Raw genomic sequence first — 18,830 nt, forward strand, 5'->3', positions numbered from 1 at the left:
TATTTTGAAACATTAGGAATTTGAGCAATGTATCTGTTCAAAATATAAGGTCTAGTGTCAAATCTTTTTAGACCATTTTTCAAGTTGAGTATCCTTTTTCAGACCGAGCATCTCAGGGCACAGTCTCAAAGACAGGGACACAAGCATCAGTCACTAATCTTTATTTGCTTATGCAGCTATTTCTCTCCAATGGGAATTCTGAGACAAACTGAAAAAGTGATCAGTGATTTTCAGCACCTCGTTTTTTGGCTACTGAAATGAAAACAGAAAAAGGGAAAGAGTGGGGGGAGGGAAAGTAGTGGGAGGACTGCTTTTTCAGAAGGGCTGTTCAGCAGTTCCTGAAGAAAAAAAAATAAAAATCAGGCTTTTTAAAAGTATACTCAGGCACCCCAAAACACTGATTTTTGAAAGTTTGCTTCTCAGACCATATCCTTTGCCCAAGAGTTACTATAGTACAAAATTACCTTCTAGTCACCAGGGAAGGGCTTAGCAGTCTCCTGACTTTCATGAGCACAAATGGATAGTATAATGCTTTATGACAGCTGTAGAACATAATGAAACATCACCGAAGAAATATTGCTAACAAGAAATCATATATTAACTTAGTTGAATGCACATCCTTGTCAACTCATGAGAAACAAGTGCACAGATCCACCCCACTCCCCAGCCCCCAAAATAACCACCTCTCACTAGGCAGGTCTGTAGAAGTTTTTAATAAAGTAGTATATGAATAATGACCGTTTAGCTCATTTCACCTTCAACTTCACGTTGGCAACTTCTGTATTAACACTGAAGCCTTACAATATCATGCCTATTTAGCACCAGTTTAACACCACTTAATACAAGCCAAATACACATCCCTTTGAAGAAAATTGTTTGCTAAAGCTGTCCTGATTCAGAAGATAGGAGCTCAGTGGAATTTTCTAAAGCACCTAAGCAGGTTAGGTGCCTAAGTTCAAAGTCAATTTTTAAAATGATTTAAGCTACTTTAGTGTAGTTTGTGTACAGACCAGCCATGGAAAAAAGCCTCTTTCTTCATGATAAATATTTTGAGTCTTTAATACATGTTCTGTATATGACTTGGTTATTAAATAGCAAGCTTACTTAAATGAAAGGATAAACACAAAAAACATTTAATGTTCATTCAATTTATTAAAAAAAATCCAAGGAAAATTTAGTGTTATGATATACATTAAAAAAGTTCAGTACATACCAGCAGTCGCTTGGCTGAGCAATGAAAATGCCTTAGATAGAAAACTGTGCAGCCATACTTGAAGTCAAGTCTTCATAGATATCCAAAAAAGTTATTTGGCATGCAGGGTGTCTACGTATTTTTAAGGCACTATGGTTGGTTTAGAAAAAGTCAGCCTCTCTATCATCATGGCGTAGCATCAGTATTTTGAACCTTTTGTTTTACGTTATGCACATATAAACCACAAGAGATGATGCTACAAAAGTAAACAAAAGCACAACTTACACAGATGGCCCAGGTGTATCATTATATACGAGAGAAAAAAGTTATGATAAACTAGTGATTAGGTATAATGGTTCAACTAAGAGAGCAAATGAAAGCTAGGATAGTGTGCAAACAAATACACATTTACTGTAAACAGTTCACAAAATCTTTCAGCATTAAGTGACAAGACCTAGCTGAAAGGTGGTACATCATCTTAAACCCATTCACAATGACTAATACAAGTAGTGCAGGACATTTTTGGATAAAAAGATAAAAATTAGGGTGTATTATCCTTCCTATAAGTATGAAGACATTATTACCAAGAAAAAAAACAAGAGATACATAGACCATGATTAAGGTTGGACAGAGATATATATAAAAAGTTGTTGCACAACATAATCTTCAAAACTTATTTTGCAGGTTTCGCTTGATCCGCAGCATCCAGCATTTCATTTGAGCATTATCACTGGTTCATTAGTGTCAAAAAGAATAAAGCACCCATCCATTTAAGAGAACTGTATACCACTGCGGGTGAAAAAAAAAAAACAAGAGTGTATTAGGACAGACAATAAAAGAATAAATATTTCAACTACTCAAAAAGCTGTTTTTTTGCTATTTTCAATCAATCCTGGTAGAGTATAGTACAACCTAGAAACCAACACACTTACTCACCACACTGTATACACCCCCATGTCAGAGCTGGAATGAATAGAGTAACTCACTAAAATTAGTGGGTATTGTGTTTGCTCGCTCCTGGATTGAGTTTGGTTCAAATATCTAATACACTCAAATCTTTACTAAGAGCAGAGGACAGAGAATTTATTTTTAGTTATGTATTTTCTCACACACCCACACTCCCATCAGCCCGTAAGATGACTTATATTGAGCATGAAGTGTCTGCAGCAGCAATGTGCAGTTTGATTTCTTTTTAGGAAGCTAAATGCAACTACTTATCTATTTGAGGTTAAAAGGAAATAAGTTTTTATTATTCATAAGGTGTATGCTAAACTGGAAAAGGAATACATTTTTCCACGTCCACCTGAACTGCTCATATAGTAAGAGATATTGGTCTACAGTTCCAAAATTAATTTAGGCGGCTATCTCCACATTTGGACAATGATCTGCAGCTCCATAAAGAAGCCCGGTTTTATGAGGATGGATGCTCGGCACTTCCTGAAAAAAAAAAATCAGGCATCTTAAAAAGGTATCTCAAATTTGAATCCAAATTAAAAATACCCAAATTCTGTAGCCACTAGGCTCCTGGGTCACAAACAAATGAGCTGCTTTTATCCAGTCTTTTATCTGGAAAACAGAAAAAGGAAACAGTAAGACTGCCATATCAAGGAGATCAAACACCTAATACAGTACACCCTCACTGATCCAAGGTAGCATCCCCCATGAGTATCACATGGAATGGAAAGCAAAACTAGAAAATAGCTACGTTCCTCTGCTCTTTGCAGTTCTCATCATGCACATTTTGTGCAGCTAACAAGTCATCCATCATTTTAAGCTGGTCACTTCACAGAAACAAGCCAGCACTGGGTTTCTAAGAAGTCAGAGATCATGGGCAGCTGACTGTAAACTCCAACTATTATACTAAAACAAGATTCCAACTTGAAAAGAGAAATTGTAAAAGTCTACAAATGTGCAGCTGCCTGGCAGGTAGAAGAGAAGTGTGGCCATTATGGAAAATATCCCAAATGGAGATGGGAACTGATATTTCAGATTCAGGAAAAGGGCCGGAGTTTCAAACACATCCAAAGGATCCGATTATCTTACAGAGTTAAGCAAACCCAAGTTGTTACAAACATTACCAATCTGATTTTCATTGTTCATTTTATAATTATAAACCCCTTTTAGAGAAACAGCCAAAGTTCACCCCACGTTCACTGTGTGGATTCATTTCACTGGCATTTCCTTCTCTCTCTGCTGAGAAAACACATTTTACTCTTGGCATCTGTTATATTCTCATCATTCCCTTATACCAATCTGACGCCTGGTTTTGCTGCTCTAATCAGTAAGTCTCCCATATTTTCCTGAATTTGACCCCAAAGTGGTTAAATAACTTTAATACCTCCGTCATACAAAAAAAATGTAATGTAGTAAGTTTTTCCAATGTAATGCCATAAGATAAATCTTACGTAGCCAGGGTTTGCTGGCTGCTACGTGTCAATGCCCATGCACATATACTGGCGTTCAGAAAGCTACAGCCCCCAAGTTAACAGCCCTAACTTCCATAACAAGTTCCAGGGAATCTATAATTAGTGCATTCTGACAGACTACACTGCATCCAACAACAGGGTGTCCTGCCCTGTAGCCCAATGGAAGGACAATTATTATATACTGACTCAAGCATAGAGGGTCACTTTGGGGTTGGTGATTCAGGAATATCTCGTATCATCTCAGTAAGATAACCCACTGAGGCTTAATTCATTCATTCAGAACCTGCTCTGATCTTATGACAAGATCAAAGCTTGAAACAGTATGCCCTCAGGACCTTTCTAAATAATTCTGACTCAACAGCTTGTACAGAATGTTACCCCTCAAAGGATCACACCATAAAACAATTCTTATTAGGCAACCTGAAAATGTCACCAAAGGAAAAGTAATAAGGTAAGATCACATGACTCATCAAGGATGTTTGCCCATAACTCCCTCCAATAATAATTAAGAAGACACTCTTCCTCCACCATGTAATCCTTAAGGTAAGAAACCTGCTTTATAAGCCAAGTCCTTTTCCTCTCTCTGATCCCAGCTGCCTTTTTTCAAATTTTTTTTTTTTTTGGTCATCGCTGCTGCATTCATATAATTAGCATTAGTGGAAATTTGGGAATATGCCATACTTCTGAATGGCCCTAGGCATGAGAATTTCAATCACCAGGACATTCTCTACTCGGAGACATAGCAGTAGGAAAAGTTTGCTTCAACTCAAAAAAGAAGTTAATTTTGTACTTCATATTTCACTGGCTACTTTTGACTCACACATGCTAAATATTTTGGGAGTTCCTGTTATTTCACCATCCTAGTCAATCTCTCTGCTTCGAGTTTGTTCCATTTTGTGTTCCTTTCTGCTGATTTGCAGAAGCATCTTTTATTTTCCCCATATTACATTTCATTACTTAAGTATCTGGAACTGGTCCAGATGCCTTCAAACTTCCTTTTATTGTGTTTTATCAGTAAAATTAGTATGCTTACTGCTGGCCTGCCTACTGAAGTCATGTTCCTCTGTGTTATAAGACTACAGCCGTTCTGAAAATGCTGTTTTAAGCAGATATGAAACCTTGGTTTTACCCCAAATCCCTGCTGCTATTTTATAAACTGGACTGACCCTAGCAATCCACTCCTCAGGCTCCCTATTACTTAAGGAATCTCAGTAGTAAGCACCTCTTCTCCAACCCCCACACCCTGCACTGTGTGCTGGTGATAAAGTTGCACAGTTGGACATGCTGAACTTTTTTCATCATAGCATAGTCCAGACTCATTTCAGAGAGACAACAGACTGGTGCACTTGGACAAGAGAAGAAAGAATGTAATTACTCCTTGTGGGGTCTATTTCCAAGTGCATATGTGTGAGGTACTGTACAAAGGAGGTTCACTTTAGACCTCTAAGTATTATTGAAAAATAAATATTTCCTCCTCCCCAGTAACAATTCATATTAAATTGGAGTTTTGCAGAGCTTTTAGAACTCCAAAAGGAAAAAAAAAATAGAATTTGATAACTAAAGATGTTGTTTTAAATTCAAATTCATAACACTGCACCAAAATAAAAAACCCCTGACATTTCCTACAATGAGCCAATGTTTAAGATCATGTAATCAAGTCTTTTTAACGTGAAACAATCATCTGATGCAATGTCTTTCTGATGTGGGATCACTCAGTGAAATCAAGCTTTCATTTTTTTAACTGACAGAACAGCTGATGCTGAGATACAGGGCCTGTAATTATATGGAATTATTATATAGGAATGCATCTGCACTGTTGGAAAATCATTCCATCTTTTTTTTTTCCATCATTCCAAACATTTCAACCAAAATGTTGAAATGCACTTCTTTTCACTCAAAGAAATCAGAAATCCAGCACTTCACAAAACTTCCTTTGTTCCAGAGCAAAGCCGTAAACATTTTGATTTATGCTCCCAATCTATGTGTAATCCCTATGGACAGACTAAAAATGGCTTCTGAATAATAAACTGAATCCTCCAAATTTTTAAGAACTGCTACACTGAACAGATAAAAGTCTACAAAAGTACAGGGCGTTTTCCCATTCCTCCTTCTGCTGACCTCAGAAAGAGCGCTGAAAGGTTAGACTGAATGGAAATGGAGTTTTGAAGAGTCAGAGATCTGAAGTTATATAGTTAAATGGACACACTGCAGGAGAGAAATAGCAGGATGTTTTTTCCTGGTACAGAATTTCCCAAAGCAGCACTGAATTCCTGGGAACTCAGCATACCAAATGCTTCAAGAAACAAGGAAAAAGCAGAGTTTTGCAGGCTTCATAATACTTCAGATTTATTTAGCACTTAAGTGAAGAATAACTTCCATGTAGTGTCTCAAAGGTATTTGCAGTGTTCTCATGGGAAACTAAATGATTCACCCAAGGCCACAAAGAGAATTTTTGGAAGAGCTAGGTTTAGAATAAGAGCACATGATGCTTGAAGTCCCAGCTACATTCAATAAATGCAAATGGTCTACCAATCTGGGATGAGTAAATGGATGAGTTTTGAATTATATTTTTATCTCAACAGGCCTACATAGAACAGTTTTATATTCCTCACCTCAAGTATTAATAGTTTTCTAAAAAAAACAAATCCACAATCCTAAGCACTTCATAAACATTACAGAACTTCAAGCTGCATAATGACTTTCATACTAGGAGTTTAATGTTTTACCAGTCTTGAGCCTTCACAGCCTTGCAAAATAAGCAACTATTCCCATTTTACAGTGGGTAAAGTTATGTCACTTGCTGAAGTTCTTACAGATCCATGAAGAGACCTTGCTGTTCAAATTAATTGCAAGGCCTGACCACTGCTTGGTGTGTAAGGAGAACATGAACCACCCACACCATTTAGAAAGACAGATTCTCTTACTAGTAAGCAGAATGTTTTGCAACAGCCTAACTTCTACAAGTAAAGCTGCAAATCATTCAACAAAACTTGTGTAAATGACAGGCTGACACACCTTTCCAAGTTGAGGAAAGCCAAAAGAACGGGAGGAGAATGGTGCGGCCTTAGCCTGTCTATCCTAGCATAAAAAACATCCACAGGCTGTGCCAGGTGGTTGTTCCAAATACTAAAAATTTGCCTAAGCTTCACATTCCCTAAGCTTTGGACTTCAGCTGCCAAAAACTACAGCACGATACATTCTTCCTCAGATGACATTTCTCATCACATCAATTCGGTATCAAACATCACTTGGAAGACTGGTTGCTAGGAGAATGCACTGCATTTACATTAAAAAAAGAAAGAAAATTATGTTCATCCATTTGTAGTAAGAACTAGTTATCTTCTGTCTGTGTGTTATGCTTGTCAGAAGAGAACAACAGTGTAAAGACACCACTCTTATCTCCCTAATTTGTGGAAAAAATCTGCTAGCATAGTGGAGTTTTCAGCACACTTTCTACAGATGTTATGAGAACAAAATGTCTTGGTTTTTCTAAAAAGATTTCACTGGAAGTATGACTGCAGTTCCTTCTGGCTATATTCGTTTTACATAGCTTAGGTTTAGCCGTCTTTGTCCCAATATGACCCTGAAACTATCCAGAATTGTCCGAGTGGAAGATAACAGCGATCCAGATGTGCAGGAATGAGGAGGGGAAACAGATTGCAGCAAGCTAAGTGGGGTTTTTTTGAACGAGGGAAGGGGAAGGACAGAACTCCATCTCTTATAACAATCCTTTCATTTTCTTCAAGAAAATCTATTTGGGAGCCATTACTCCTGAGGTAGGCAGGCTCTGAGATGACATTAACTCCAATAGTAGATCTACTAAATCTTTCTTTAAAAGTGAAAGGAAACATTTCAGATTCATAGGTTGTGTTTTATTAGGGTCTGCTGAATTCATAGTTTCATAGTAGCTAGGGTCAGGAGGAACCTGAACAGATCACCTAGCCTGACCCCCTGCCACAGGCAGGAATGAATGCTGGGTTCACAAGACCCCAGACAGGTGATCATCCAACCTCCTCTTGAATTTGCCCAAGGTAGGGGCGAGGACCACTTCCCTAGGAAGTTGGTTCCAGATTTTGGCCACCCTAACTGTAAAATATTGCCTTCTGATCTCCAACCTAAATCTATTCTCCATCAGCTTATGACCATTGTTCCTCATCACCCCAGGTGGTGCTGGGGAGAAAAGAGCTCTGCCTATTTGCTGTTGATCCCCTGTGATGAGCTTGTAGGCAGCCACCAGGTGAGGCCCCCTCAGCTTCCTCTTGCTAAGGCTGAACAGGTTCAGGTCTCTCAGTCTCTCCTCATAGGGCCTGTCCTACTGCCCTCTCACCAAGCACAGTACTCCAACTGCGGCCTGACCAAAGTCGCATAGCGGGGGAGTATCACCTCTCTGGACCGGCTTGAGATGCACCTTTGATGCATGACAAGGTATGGCTGGCCTTGCTGGCTGCGGTCTGGCATTGGTGGCTCATGTTCATCTTGGAGTCAATAATGACTCCGAGATCCCTTTCTGCCTCTGTGTTTTCAAGAAGGGAACTCCCCAGCCTGTATGTATGCTGTGGATTCCTTCTCCCAAGGTGCAGCACCCTGCATTTGTCTACATTGAACCCCATCCTATTCTCATCTACCCACTTTTGTAGTCTGTCTAAATCTAGTTGCAGCCTCTCTCTCCCTTCAAGTGTGTCCACCTCGCCCCACATCTTAGTGTCATCAGCAAACTTAGACGGCGTGTTTTCCACCCCCTCGTCCAAGTCGCTGATGAAGATGTTAAACAGTGCAGACCTGAGGACTGAGCCCTGGGGGACCCCACTGCTCACATCTCGCCAGGCTGAGTACAGCCCGTCCACCACTACTCTCTGGGTGCACCCCATCAGCCAATTTTTTACCCATCCAACTGTGCAGGCATCAATGCCACAGTCGCTTAATTTATTGATGAGGATGGGGTGAGAGACAGTGTCAAAGGCCTTCTTAAAGTCTAGAAAGACTACGTCCACAGTGACACCATCATCCAAGGATTTAGTTACTTGGTTGTAAAAGGCAATCAGGTTGGTCTGGCAGGGCCTGTCTTTGGTGAACCCATGCTGATTGCCCCTGAGCATGATCTCCCCTGCAGGCCCCCTACAGATATGCTCCTTGATGATCCTCTCCAAGGGCTTCCCAAGCACCAAGGTGAGGCTTACAGGCCTATAATTACTTGGGTCCTCCTTCCTCCCCTTCTTAAAAATAGGGACCACATTAGCCAGTTTCCAATCCCCCAGCACCTGGCCAGATGACCACGAATGCTCATACAGCCGGGCCAAAGGCTTCACGATGACCCCTGCCAGCTCCCTCAACACCCTTGGGTGGAGGGCATCTGGACCTGCAGATTTAAAAATGTCTAGCCCTTCCAGAAGATCCCTAACTACATCTGCACTGACTGAAGGCTTGATAGAGCTATCCCCAAGATTGTCTCTACCTCTGGTAGGTGGGATATCCCGGTCCCTGTTCAGGAAAACAGAGGCAAAGAAACTGTTAAAAATATCAGCTTTCTTGTCTGGCGTGGCCACCAGATTACCGTTTGTGTCTTGCAGGGGCCCTACATTGCCTGGTGCCCTCTTCTTGCTCCCAATGTACTTGAAAAAGGACTTTTTGTTGTCCTTAATCCTGGACGCTAGCCTGGGCTCCATCTCTGCCTTGGCCTTCCTAATAGCCCTCCTACACTCATGGGCCAAGGAGGAGTATTCCTCCTTGGTGATAGTTCCTCCCTTCCACTGCTTGTACACCTCCCTTTTAGTCCTCAGGCATTGCTGAATGCCCTTGCTGAGCTAACAGGGTTTCTGAGCACGCTTACCCCCCTTGCCAAAGAAAGCAATGTCTGGTTTAGTTTTTGGTTACCTATTGCTCCATACACATACTTACATAATCTTTTACTTGAATTCTCAAAATACAAGAGCTGAGAGAGCTCTTATACTTATTTACAGGGATGCCATGTTGCCCAGCATTTTAGAATGCAAACAGACAACTTGAAAAACACAATCTTGTGAAAATTCTGTATCTACTTCATATAAATCCTTAAGAATACTGCAATATAAGTAAATGGCAAACATTTCCTGGTGTGTTTTACTTTGATATTTTGTAAGGAACACTTCCACTGAAAGCCAGCTACCCTGCAACTTGTCCACTGGCTTGGCACCACCCCTTATGCTCTGCCTTGTGGATGGAAGGGAAATCATATCCATGGTCCCTCTAGACCCATCAGACTTCCTTTACTATTAGCCACAGCAGCAAAACTGAAAGTTGAAAGCAGGCACATATATAGAAATGAAGTGGTATATCCAAGGATGTTGGGCAGGACTGTTTCTTATAAATTACAAGTGAGGGGCAGAAAGTCTTCCTTGAAATTTGGATGAGATAATGAAGTCTATATGTATTGGCTGCCCCATCCCCCAAGATCTGTTCCATTCTCCTTGATTGCTGGCCATGTCTCCACCACCACTTCTCCAATCCCTTCACAAATTTCCACTCTGACACAACAACAAAAAAAATCAAATTATGCATCCTTTTGCACAGCTCTAACACAATCAATTTCTGTCTACAGTCTTCATCTATACCACTTCATCTATACCACTTCCCCAAGGCATCCCTTAAGCAAAGTGCAGATGGCCCATCCTGTTCCTTCAGCATAATTCCATTGTCTCAGAAAGATTACCAGCTATGATGATGATGATTTCACAGCTGTCTGACACAGTATGTTCTATGCTGTGCATCATCTTGCCCATGGATCTGAAGCCTGTATGGCAAGAACTCATTTAGCACATTTTAATCAGTATATGCGGCAGTGCACATCTGCCATAATATAAATATGTGGAAAATAAATATGGCCATAGAATTAAACCAACTTCTTTCCTTAACACAGGCCCACAAAGCAATCAGTGACTATTTCATATATTTGAATTTGATTCCATGACACTCATCTCTCAGTGCTCCAGCTTTTATCTGTCTAGATAACTAAAACATTCTCCTTCTCGTATTATCCAAGCATGTTGTGCAATCTCTGATGTATTGGGGAGAGAACTTTTTTTTTTTTTTTTTAATTCTGAGAGGAATGTGAAAGTTCTACCTACTCAGAAGAAAAAAAGCAAGCAAACCTAACTTAACTAGTAGAATCTCTGCCAAAGATATGGATGAGATCTGTTCAACATCTTCTGCATCTGGGGAGGAGGACAATCTATGAAGAACAGTTTAACTGAATTTTAATTAATGCAAGAGGCAAATCAACTTATTAGAGGTGCACCAATGCATTAGTCCCATATCGTATGGGCACCAACATAAGGAAAATTGCCATTATCGGCAATTTGCTTTTTTTTGGCTGATGCAGCCGTTAATGTCACCGTGAATGTGCGCAGCTGCAGCGCAGCATGCAGGCGGCCAGGAGCACAACCCAGCAGCGTGGAGAGCAGCATCTGGCTAGTACATCTGTTGTGGGAAGAAGGGGCATGGAGGGGTGCAGATCAAGGCCCCTACAGTAAGGGAGGAAGTGGGGCTGCACAGCTGGGGCGGAGTGGGGCACAGGACAGAGCTGCGAGCAGCTTGTCCAGGGGGCATGGGGAGAGGAGGCAGCTCCCACCACTACATGCACCCCAGAAGGCCATGGGGGAATGTGCCTTCGGATCTGTGCGCAGGGCAAGGGTGGGCTGCCACTGCAGGCTGGGCTGGGGCTGTACTGAGGGGGGGCTATAAAAGGTGGGCTATGGTCGCTTCAAAAATTCACCATAGCCCCTGCTCCCAGCATTGCCACCGCCTGCCCCAAGCGCAGCCCAGGCCCAGTCCCACCCTGCTGGGAAGAGCCCGACACCAGCCCTGACCCCAGCTGGCAGCTGCAGCCGCCCTCGCCCTGTGCATGGATCTGGGCATACATGCCCCCCAGGATGTGCGTAGCGGTGGGAGTCGCCCCCCTCTCCCTGCACCCCCTAGATGAGCCGCAGCTCCGTCCCATGCCCTGCCCCACCCCCGCTGGGCAGCCACTGCCCCTGCCCGACCCCTCTCCCTCCCTCACCACAGGGGCCTTGATCCGCCCCACTGCATGCCCCTTCCCTCCCCCTTTGCCTCTTCCTCCATAACAGACTTACCAGCCAGATACTGCTCTCCAAGCTGCTGGGCTGCATATCAGCAATTGGATCAGTATCATCCAATACAGCTCATTAAAAATCAGCAATCGGTATCGACCCAAATAATTTCTATCGATGCACCCCTATAACTCACCTTCTCAATTTTATTTATATTACAAAAGTAATAAAGACAATTGACAGTGGGTAGAAGGAAGCAGCTGCAACACTCAGAGGACTGACTTCTCAGAAAGCTTTCTGAAGAGTATCTGAGGCAAAAAAAATATTTCTACAGACATTGTCTCATTTTGCCACATTCCACTAGCTAAGGCCAGAAAAGGGTATGGTTAGATTTAGGATGCAAAATTTCCCACTTACAAAGAGAAGAGGCTTCCGCCTAATTAATAAGAAATCTTAGACTAAGGTGCAGATCCCTGCATTTTTACTTTTGTTTTCAATGATTCGCCAACAATTTTGTTCAACGTATAACCAGATTGTTGTGGAGACTGCTGCAAACCCTTTTATCCACCCAAGAGAGGAAGGCCTGAGATCAAGTTCTAGGTTGTGGGTGTGTTGGAAGTGGACAGTGGCTGTGCCATTTGGCTGCGCACTCACTGGACCTGCAAAAAACCACACACTCCTCTGCAACAGAAAACCCCAAGAGATCCATATTAGGGTATGTGCATGAACATTCAAAATAGTTTGAGGGAGGCAGTGTGGCAAGCCTAACCCTAACTACAACCCCAACCCAACAGTGTAGTTGGGGTAGTATTAGTTAGAGCTGCTGACGGGCTCCCATGTCAGCCCTTTGGTTTAGACAACCCAGCACCAGAGCTGCAATGATTTATACCAACTAAGGATCTGTCCTACTTCCATGCTTGGTACATCCAGTGATCTGGTTTTGACAAAAACCGCAGAAATTCTCTAGTTCAATGGCTACTTAACAAATGGCAAGCCCTATAAATAAATGGTGTAGACATGAAATTTTTAACCAAAATTTGTTCACCCCTAGTATTTCAAAGATATGTATGTTTTTCAAATATATGTTAAGCTAGATCCAGACAACTTTTATGGATATTTGGTTAGAAACTGTGCTTTGTTATGACCAATTTTGCAATGATTGCTGGTACAGCACATCTGGAAAGAAACTGAAACAGTCCAGGATTCATGTTATTTTGTATCAAAATAAAAATGTCTTAAAAGTCCACGCTACTAGCCCTTTGGTCTGTAACACAGTGACCTAATATAAGGGCTTCATCAGGCTTCCTCTATACATGCAGGTAGACGTCATGGGATCTAATAAGTGATGCACACCCCCCTACCATGCCACACATGCACAGCAGGAGATGTGACTGTGGGATCGCACTTTAGATCCCATCACACCTTATTGTGGGTCCAGGGGGAACCCAATCCCAAACTCCCCGTGCACCAGCAAAAAGTAAGCTCCCATGGCTGAGAGTCCCACACACCCCAGCTGAGGGGCTCCCAGCTGCAGAGCACCCCATGCATCCCCAAGCCAGAGGATCGTAATCCCTAGGGCTCAGGGGTTTTAATGGCTGGGCACTCCTGAAGCTGGAAGCCCATCAACTGACAGGGCTCCCAGCAGGCAAGTTAAAGCTCAATAGCAACCAACTATAAAGTTAGTACACATTTTTGAGGTCTGTCTTTATAGCTGGTTGGAGCTTCTTATGGTGTGATATCTACTTTGCATGTGTAGCTGATCTCCAGGTAACTGCACAATTAACCAGTTAACTTTGCAACTTTGCAATACCTGTAATGTGTAGAGGGAACCTCAGTAATGCAAAAACCCACAAAAAAAGCATTATATACAGACCCACAAAAGTGTGCCATGGATGCAAACATGGACTGAGATAAATTCTGCTCCAATTTTTAAAAAGCTCCTTATAGCAATACTGGATATGAGTTTTCTGGAGCAGAGGGAAGGCTAGTGTCACTATTAGCCAGTCAATACCCAGGGGGATTTAATAGCAACCTTCAAAAAAAATATTTCTACAGACATTGTCTCATTTTGCCACATTCCACTAGCTAAGGCCAGAAAAGGGTATGGTTAGATTTAGGATGCAAAATTTCCCACTTACAAAGAGAAGAGAAGACACAGGGGATTTAACAGCCAGCTCTCAGCTACTGTATTGCTTAGCAGTCAGTGTTTATGCCCTGGAATCAAAATAAAAGCTTCACGCCTTCTTGTGTCCAAAGTTCTTTTGTGCTTGCAGACAGCAGTTGTAGCAGAAATGTTGAGAGCCGAGTGCAGTTTTATGCAATTTGATATTTTATATGGTGTTGTGCAAATATCTCATTTACAAATGCCAGCAAGGGCTGACTTTTTTTTTTTTTTTTTAAACAAGGAAGTGAAGTACAACGGCACTTGAGACTTCATGTGAAAATAGCTGCTTAATAAAAAAAGGTCATAAGGACTAGCCATGCTAAAACAGAGCCACTACAAATATCTCAGGATGATATCCCATGCACCAGTACAGGCTGGGGGCCAGCTGGCTGGGCAGCAGCTCTGCAGAAAAAGACCTGGGGGTTACACTGAACAATCAGCTGAATATGAGCCAGCAGTGTGCCCTTTTTGCCAAGAAGACTAATGGCATACTGCGCTGCATTGGTAGGTGTGTTGCCAGTAGGTCAAGGGAAGTGATTATTCCCCTCTATCCAGCACTGGTACAGCCACATATGGAATACTGTGCTCAGTTTTGGGCTTCTTACTACAGAAAGAATGTGGACAAATTGGAAAGTGTCCAGTGGAGGGCAACAAAAGTGGTGAGGGGGCTGGGGGACACAATTTAAAAGGACAAGCTGAGGGAACTGGACTTATTTAATCTAGAGAAGACACAGGGGATTTAATAGCAACCTTCAACTACCTGAAAGGCGGTGTGAAAGAGGATGGAGCTAGACTGTTCTTAGTGGTAGCAGAGGACAGAACAAGGAGTAACAGGTCTCAAATTTCAGCAAGGGAAGTTTAGGTTAGATATCAGAAAAAAAACCTCTCACTAGGAGGGTAGTAAAACACTGGAACAGGTTACCCAGAGAGGTTGTGGACTCTCCATCCTTGGAGGTTTTTAAGACCTGGCTAGACAAAGCTTTGGCTGGAAAGATCTAGTTGGGGATGGTTCTTCTTTGGACTAGATGGCCTCCCTAAGGTCCCTTCCAACCCTAATGGTCTATAATTCTATCTCAAACTGCACAAATTTTAAAAACCCACCAATTTACCAGCTAGTATCTATGTAAAAGTGAAAGACTAAGGCTGAATCATTGCTGCTATATGCATAACATGCTCAGCCAGAAGTGACCTTTCAGTTTAGCATTTCAATTCCAGGACTATGTATTCTAGTTTGGAGGTGGGGAGACATGGTCAGTCTAGTCTCAGCTGTGAAGGCTTCTGTTTGCTGGGAACTTCAAACTGAGAGGTGGGGTAAGAGACCAGAGTTTGGTTTTGTTTTTTTAAAAACAGCTTCCACTCGTGGGACATGGTATACATCCCAGCAGAATCATCAGCTTTTTCTTCTTAAATAGGAGTCCAGTGAACAAGCTTATTCCGTTAGCAGGATTAAAATAAATTGTGGGTTGTTTTTCTTAATGTAAACAGGAAAAGTGAAGGTTCAAGTAAAGGCAACAAAAATCCCCTTATTTTAGGTCTGGAATGTTGGCAGCTGTCACAAGGTCATAAGGGATAATATAATCCATTTTATTCAGGCTTTACATTCCAGCAAACCAAAAACTAGAGTATTAAGCTGAAATACTAAGTAATAGTAACATGGACCCTCATGTGTGTTTAGGCTTGATGCTTGCATTTTTAAATAATATAAGAACTGTTTTCTGTGAGCACTTGTGAGGTTTACACTCAGGCCCCAAGGACTACTGTACTACATATCAATTTAAACATGAAGAAACTGCATCTACTGGACACATTTGGTTTGTCTACAATTTCCTTTGACACACTGTAAAAACTGAAATTAGTAAGCAATCTGCTAACAACTCCGCTCTCATTTTTTTTTATAGAGTCAAGTTCACTTTAAGCAACACTTTGCTACAGATACACAAAATATTTTTCAAAGGTAATAGCCATTGCATGTATTAATAAATACCAGCCATTCGGATTTACCTCAGTGGAGCCTTGTATGCAAGAATGAATGAGACAATACATAATTCTGGCAAGAGACATGCAAAGAAAAATGCTACAAAAAACTAGTGTGAACTGAAGCCATATCTTCTATTCCTGATGAAAGAAACCATGTAATTAGAACAGAGCAAGGGGAGTAGGAAACATAACCTATTGCCCCTCCTTTGCAGCTGTCTGGGGAATAGGCGAGCACTAAAACACTGGATGTCTTTGCAATAGGGTGGGAAAGAGCCCCACTTACATGATGCATAGCAGGAAATGTACATGCTAGCCTTCTTCAGCACAAAGCTATGCATCTGGGATACAATGCATTGCCTAATGGCTGTGTTTTCTCTGCTGTAATTGACAGGTGGTTTCATTTTGAACTGCAAAAGCAACTTATTAATATTATTCTTTTGCTCATTTCCTGACTCATTTGATTTAATTTTTAATTATGATTTGAAGACAAAGTAGGTGCAACATTTATGCAAACCACTGAAGAAAGCCCAGTTGGAAAACAGAGCTGCCATCTCGGAAGAAATGGGTACCACTGCGCTGCTCACTCTGTATCCAGTGGAGCAGTCTGATAGACTAAACTTAGCCTTCAAAGTAAAAATGAAAAGGTCCGTATTCAGTTTAACTTGTCAGAAGTACCAAATTAAATGATCTTTTCTAAAGTTATTATAGTAGCTGGACAGCCAACATGCAGATCAACTACATCAATACAAGTTGTGCTATGTCCCTCTTCCTGAGGCAATCAGAACACCTTTGGTTATATGTTTGCTTCTGAAAACACCCAAGATGCCCTAGGCATTGGAAAGAAACAGAAGTGAAGAGGCAGTCCCTTACAAGAAAAACATACATGCTAAAGAGCGAGGGGCAAGTTTAATAGGACCCTGATTAAAATCAAGTATTCAAGATCTCCAGTAATAAATAGAAAAATACCCCTAGGATCTCTCTATCTACTTAGCTCGTAACCGATCTTAGTGTTTCTAAAATTTCTTAAACCCCCAACACCACTGTTTATTAACATCATTGTGAAGACATGACAAAAGATTCCACTTTCTATTACTGAAGTATGACAGACATCACACACACACACACACACGAGAAAAACTGTACCTTGTGTAGCCAGATGTTTGGCATCTCACTCATCACCTGGCTTCATCCTCATCTGGGCTTGCATCTGTGCAATCATCTCCTGCATGCGACGCAACTGTGAAGGGAAAAAAATGACACATTGCATTCTGATTTTGGACAACTAACACTCATTTCTCTTGCATCCAATGGCAAGTACTCAGCATACAGGAAGTTGTGAATCTTATCCTCCCTTGGCAGAAGACAGGTCTTGTATCTTTCCCACCCTGCATTTAACAATATGGAATTTAACTATAACACATCTTTCTTAAACGCGTGTCCCAGTCTGAGATCTTCTTGGCATGAAGTGCCACATCAAGATCATGTAAGACTCAACTGTCAAGCAAATATGTCACACAAGAATCCTAACTGTGAGAGTTCAGTGGTAAAAACCCAGATCTTTTGAAGTCATATTCATAGACCTGTAAGTTGGCCTTTGTGTTTGTGTAGGTAAATAAGGTGAAGCAGCTTTGTTACTACAATTGCTTAGGCCATACCACCACGAGTGAATAGCAATCTTGAGCCTGTTGTCTGATTTTACTAACCAGGCAATTCTGCAAAACGGAATTAACATCCCTAAATGTTAAGCGACTCATGAGTGATGAAAATGGAATTCATCTCCTGACTCCTTAGTCCTGTGCCCTATTTGCTGGGCTATGTGTATGGTTCTGAAGCTAAAAACAAAGTCGTAGAGAAGAAAAGTAAGCCTAATTCTTGGGTAGGAGAGATGACTGGAATATAAAACTGAGGGTTTTTTCCCCCCACCACAGACTAAATGCAACAATATTCTCCAACTAATATTCTAAAATTAAAATAGTATCTAGTGACATTGCCATATAATTATTGCCATTATTTAATGGAATAACAGGGCCCTCCTGCCATAGCAACAAGTAACTGATGCACAAAAACTTAATTTGTTTGGTATATAGGCTCTGTGGTTTAAAATTTACAACAAATTTATGTACAACTTGCAGGCAAATAGTAGAAGACTTAATTTTTCAGAATTGTAAGAGTACAAAATACATGTGCAAATGTGTACTTAATTTGTGTGTGCAACTTATATGATTGTGTGTGTAATGATACTTGGGCATTTGTGAGATGGATGATGACGTGACATTATCTGAAAATCCATCTCAGTGACTTATTTCCTTTTCATTTCTTATTACCATGAATCTAAAATGAATGCAACTCTCAAAAAAGATATCATGTAAATCACTAGCTTGTTTTCTCAGGTGGTAAGATACTGATGTGTCTGTGTCTTAAACTGTGGTTATTTCCAAGAAAACGTGTAGCACTTAACAGTGAAAGCGTGAGTACCTAGTAAGACTTGCTTTCCTCTCTCTCTCCAAATTCTAATAAGCTTCTCTATTTAGCTGTTGGCACAGTTTAAAATCGGCGAGGTTGGGCTTTTCTGCCTCAGTTTCCCCAAGAGAGGGATCTTGCTTACCCAACTTGATGTAGGGTGCTGATGTTCACAAAGGAAGTACAGTAGTGCAAACACTATGCATGTGGTATTTTCCCCATAGTTAATTTCTGCAACTAAATAATGTAATGGCAAGCATCTGAAACCCTGTTAATATTAACAACAGGATCTTTCTTGGCATGCAATGCTCATTAAGCTACCCACACAGTTAGTTGTGCTTCCACCCCACAATCAAAGAGCAGCGGCTAGGAACTGTCTTGGCCAGGGGCACGTCCCAGCTCCGTGCCCCAATTGGGTGATCAGGACAAAGGGCTTGGAAAGAGTTGCAGGGGTGGGGTAGGTCCCAACCCCTCCCTGGACAGCTAGCAGCGAGGTGGCTGCCCCACCAGTGGATTGGGGCTAGGGGCTGGTACCTCCCCTGCAGCTCTCTCTAAGTCCCCTTCCCCTG

General features: G+C 41.5%; 1 protein-coding gene across 1 annotated transcript in view; it reads right to left on the bottom strand.

Annotated features, from left to right (window-relative positions):
• Positions 1-1,132: 1,132 nt before the first annotated feature.
• LOC102574601 (septin-2) overlaps positions 1,133-18,830 on the bottom strand; it is a 62,982-nt gene continuing 45,284 nt past the window's right edge. Inside the window, exons 12-13 of the mRNA XM_006270931.4 lie at positions 16,945-17,038; positions 1,133-1,981 (exon numbers count right to left, since the gene is read on the bottom strand). Of these exons, the coding sequence (XP_006270993.1) occupies positions 16,970-17,038 (69 nt within the window). The 3' untranslated portion in view covers positions 1,133-1,981; positions 16,945-16,969. The remainder of the gene's footprint in view (positions 1,982-16,944; positions 17,039-18,830) is intronic.

The sequence above is a fragment of the Alligator mississippiensis genome, chromosome 10 (assembly GCF_030867095.1).
Source record: "Alligator mississippiensis isolate rAllMis1 chromosome 10, rAllMis1, whole genome shotgun sequence".
Lineage (NCBI taxonomy): Eukaryota > Metazoa > Chordata > Crocodylia > Alligatoridae > Alligator > Alligator mississippiensis.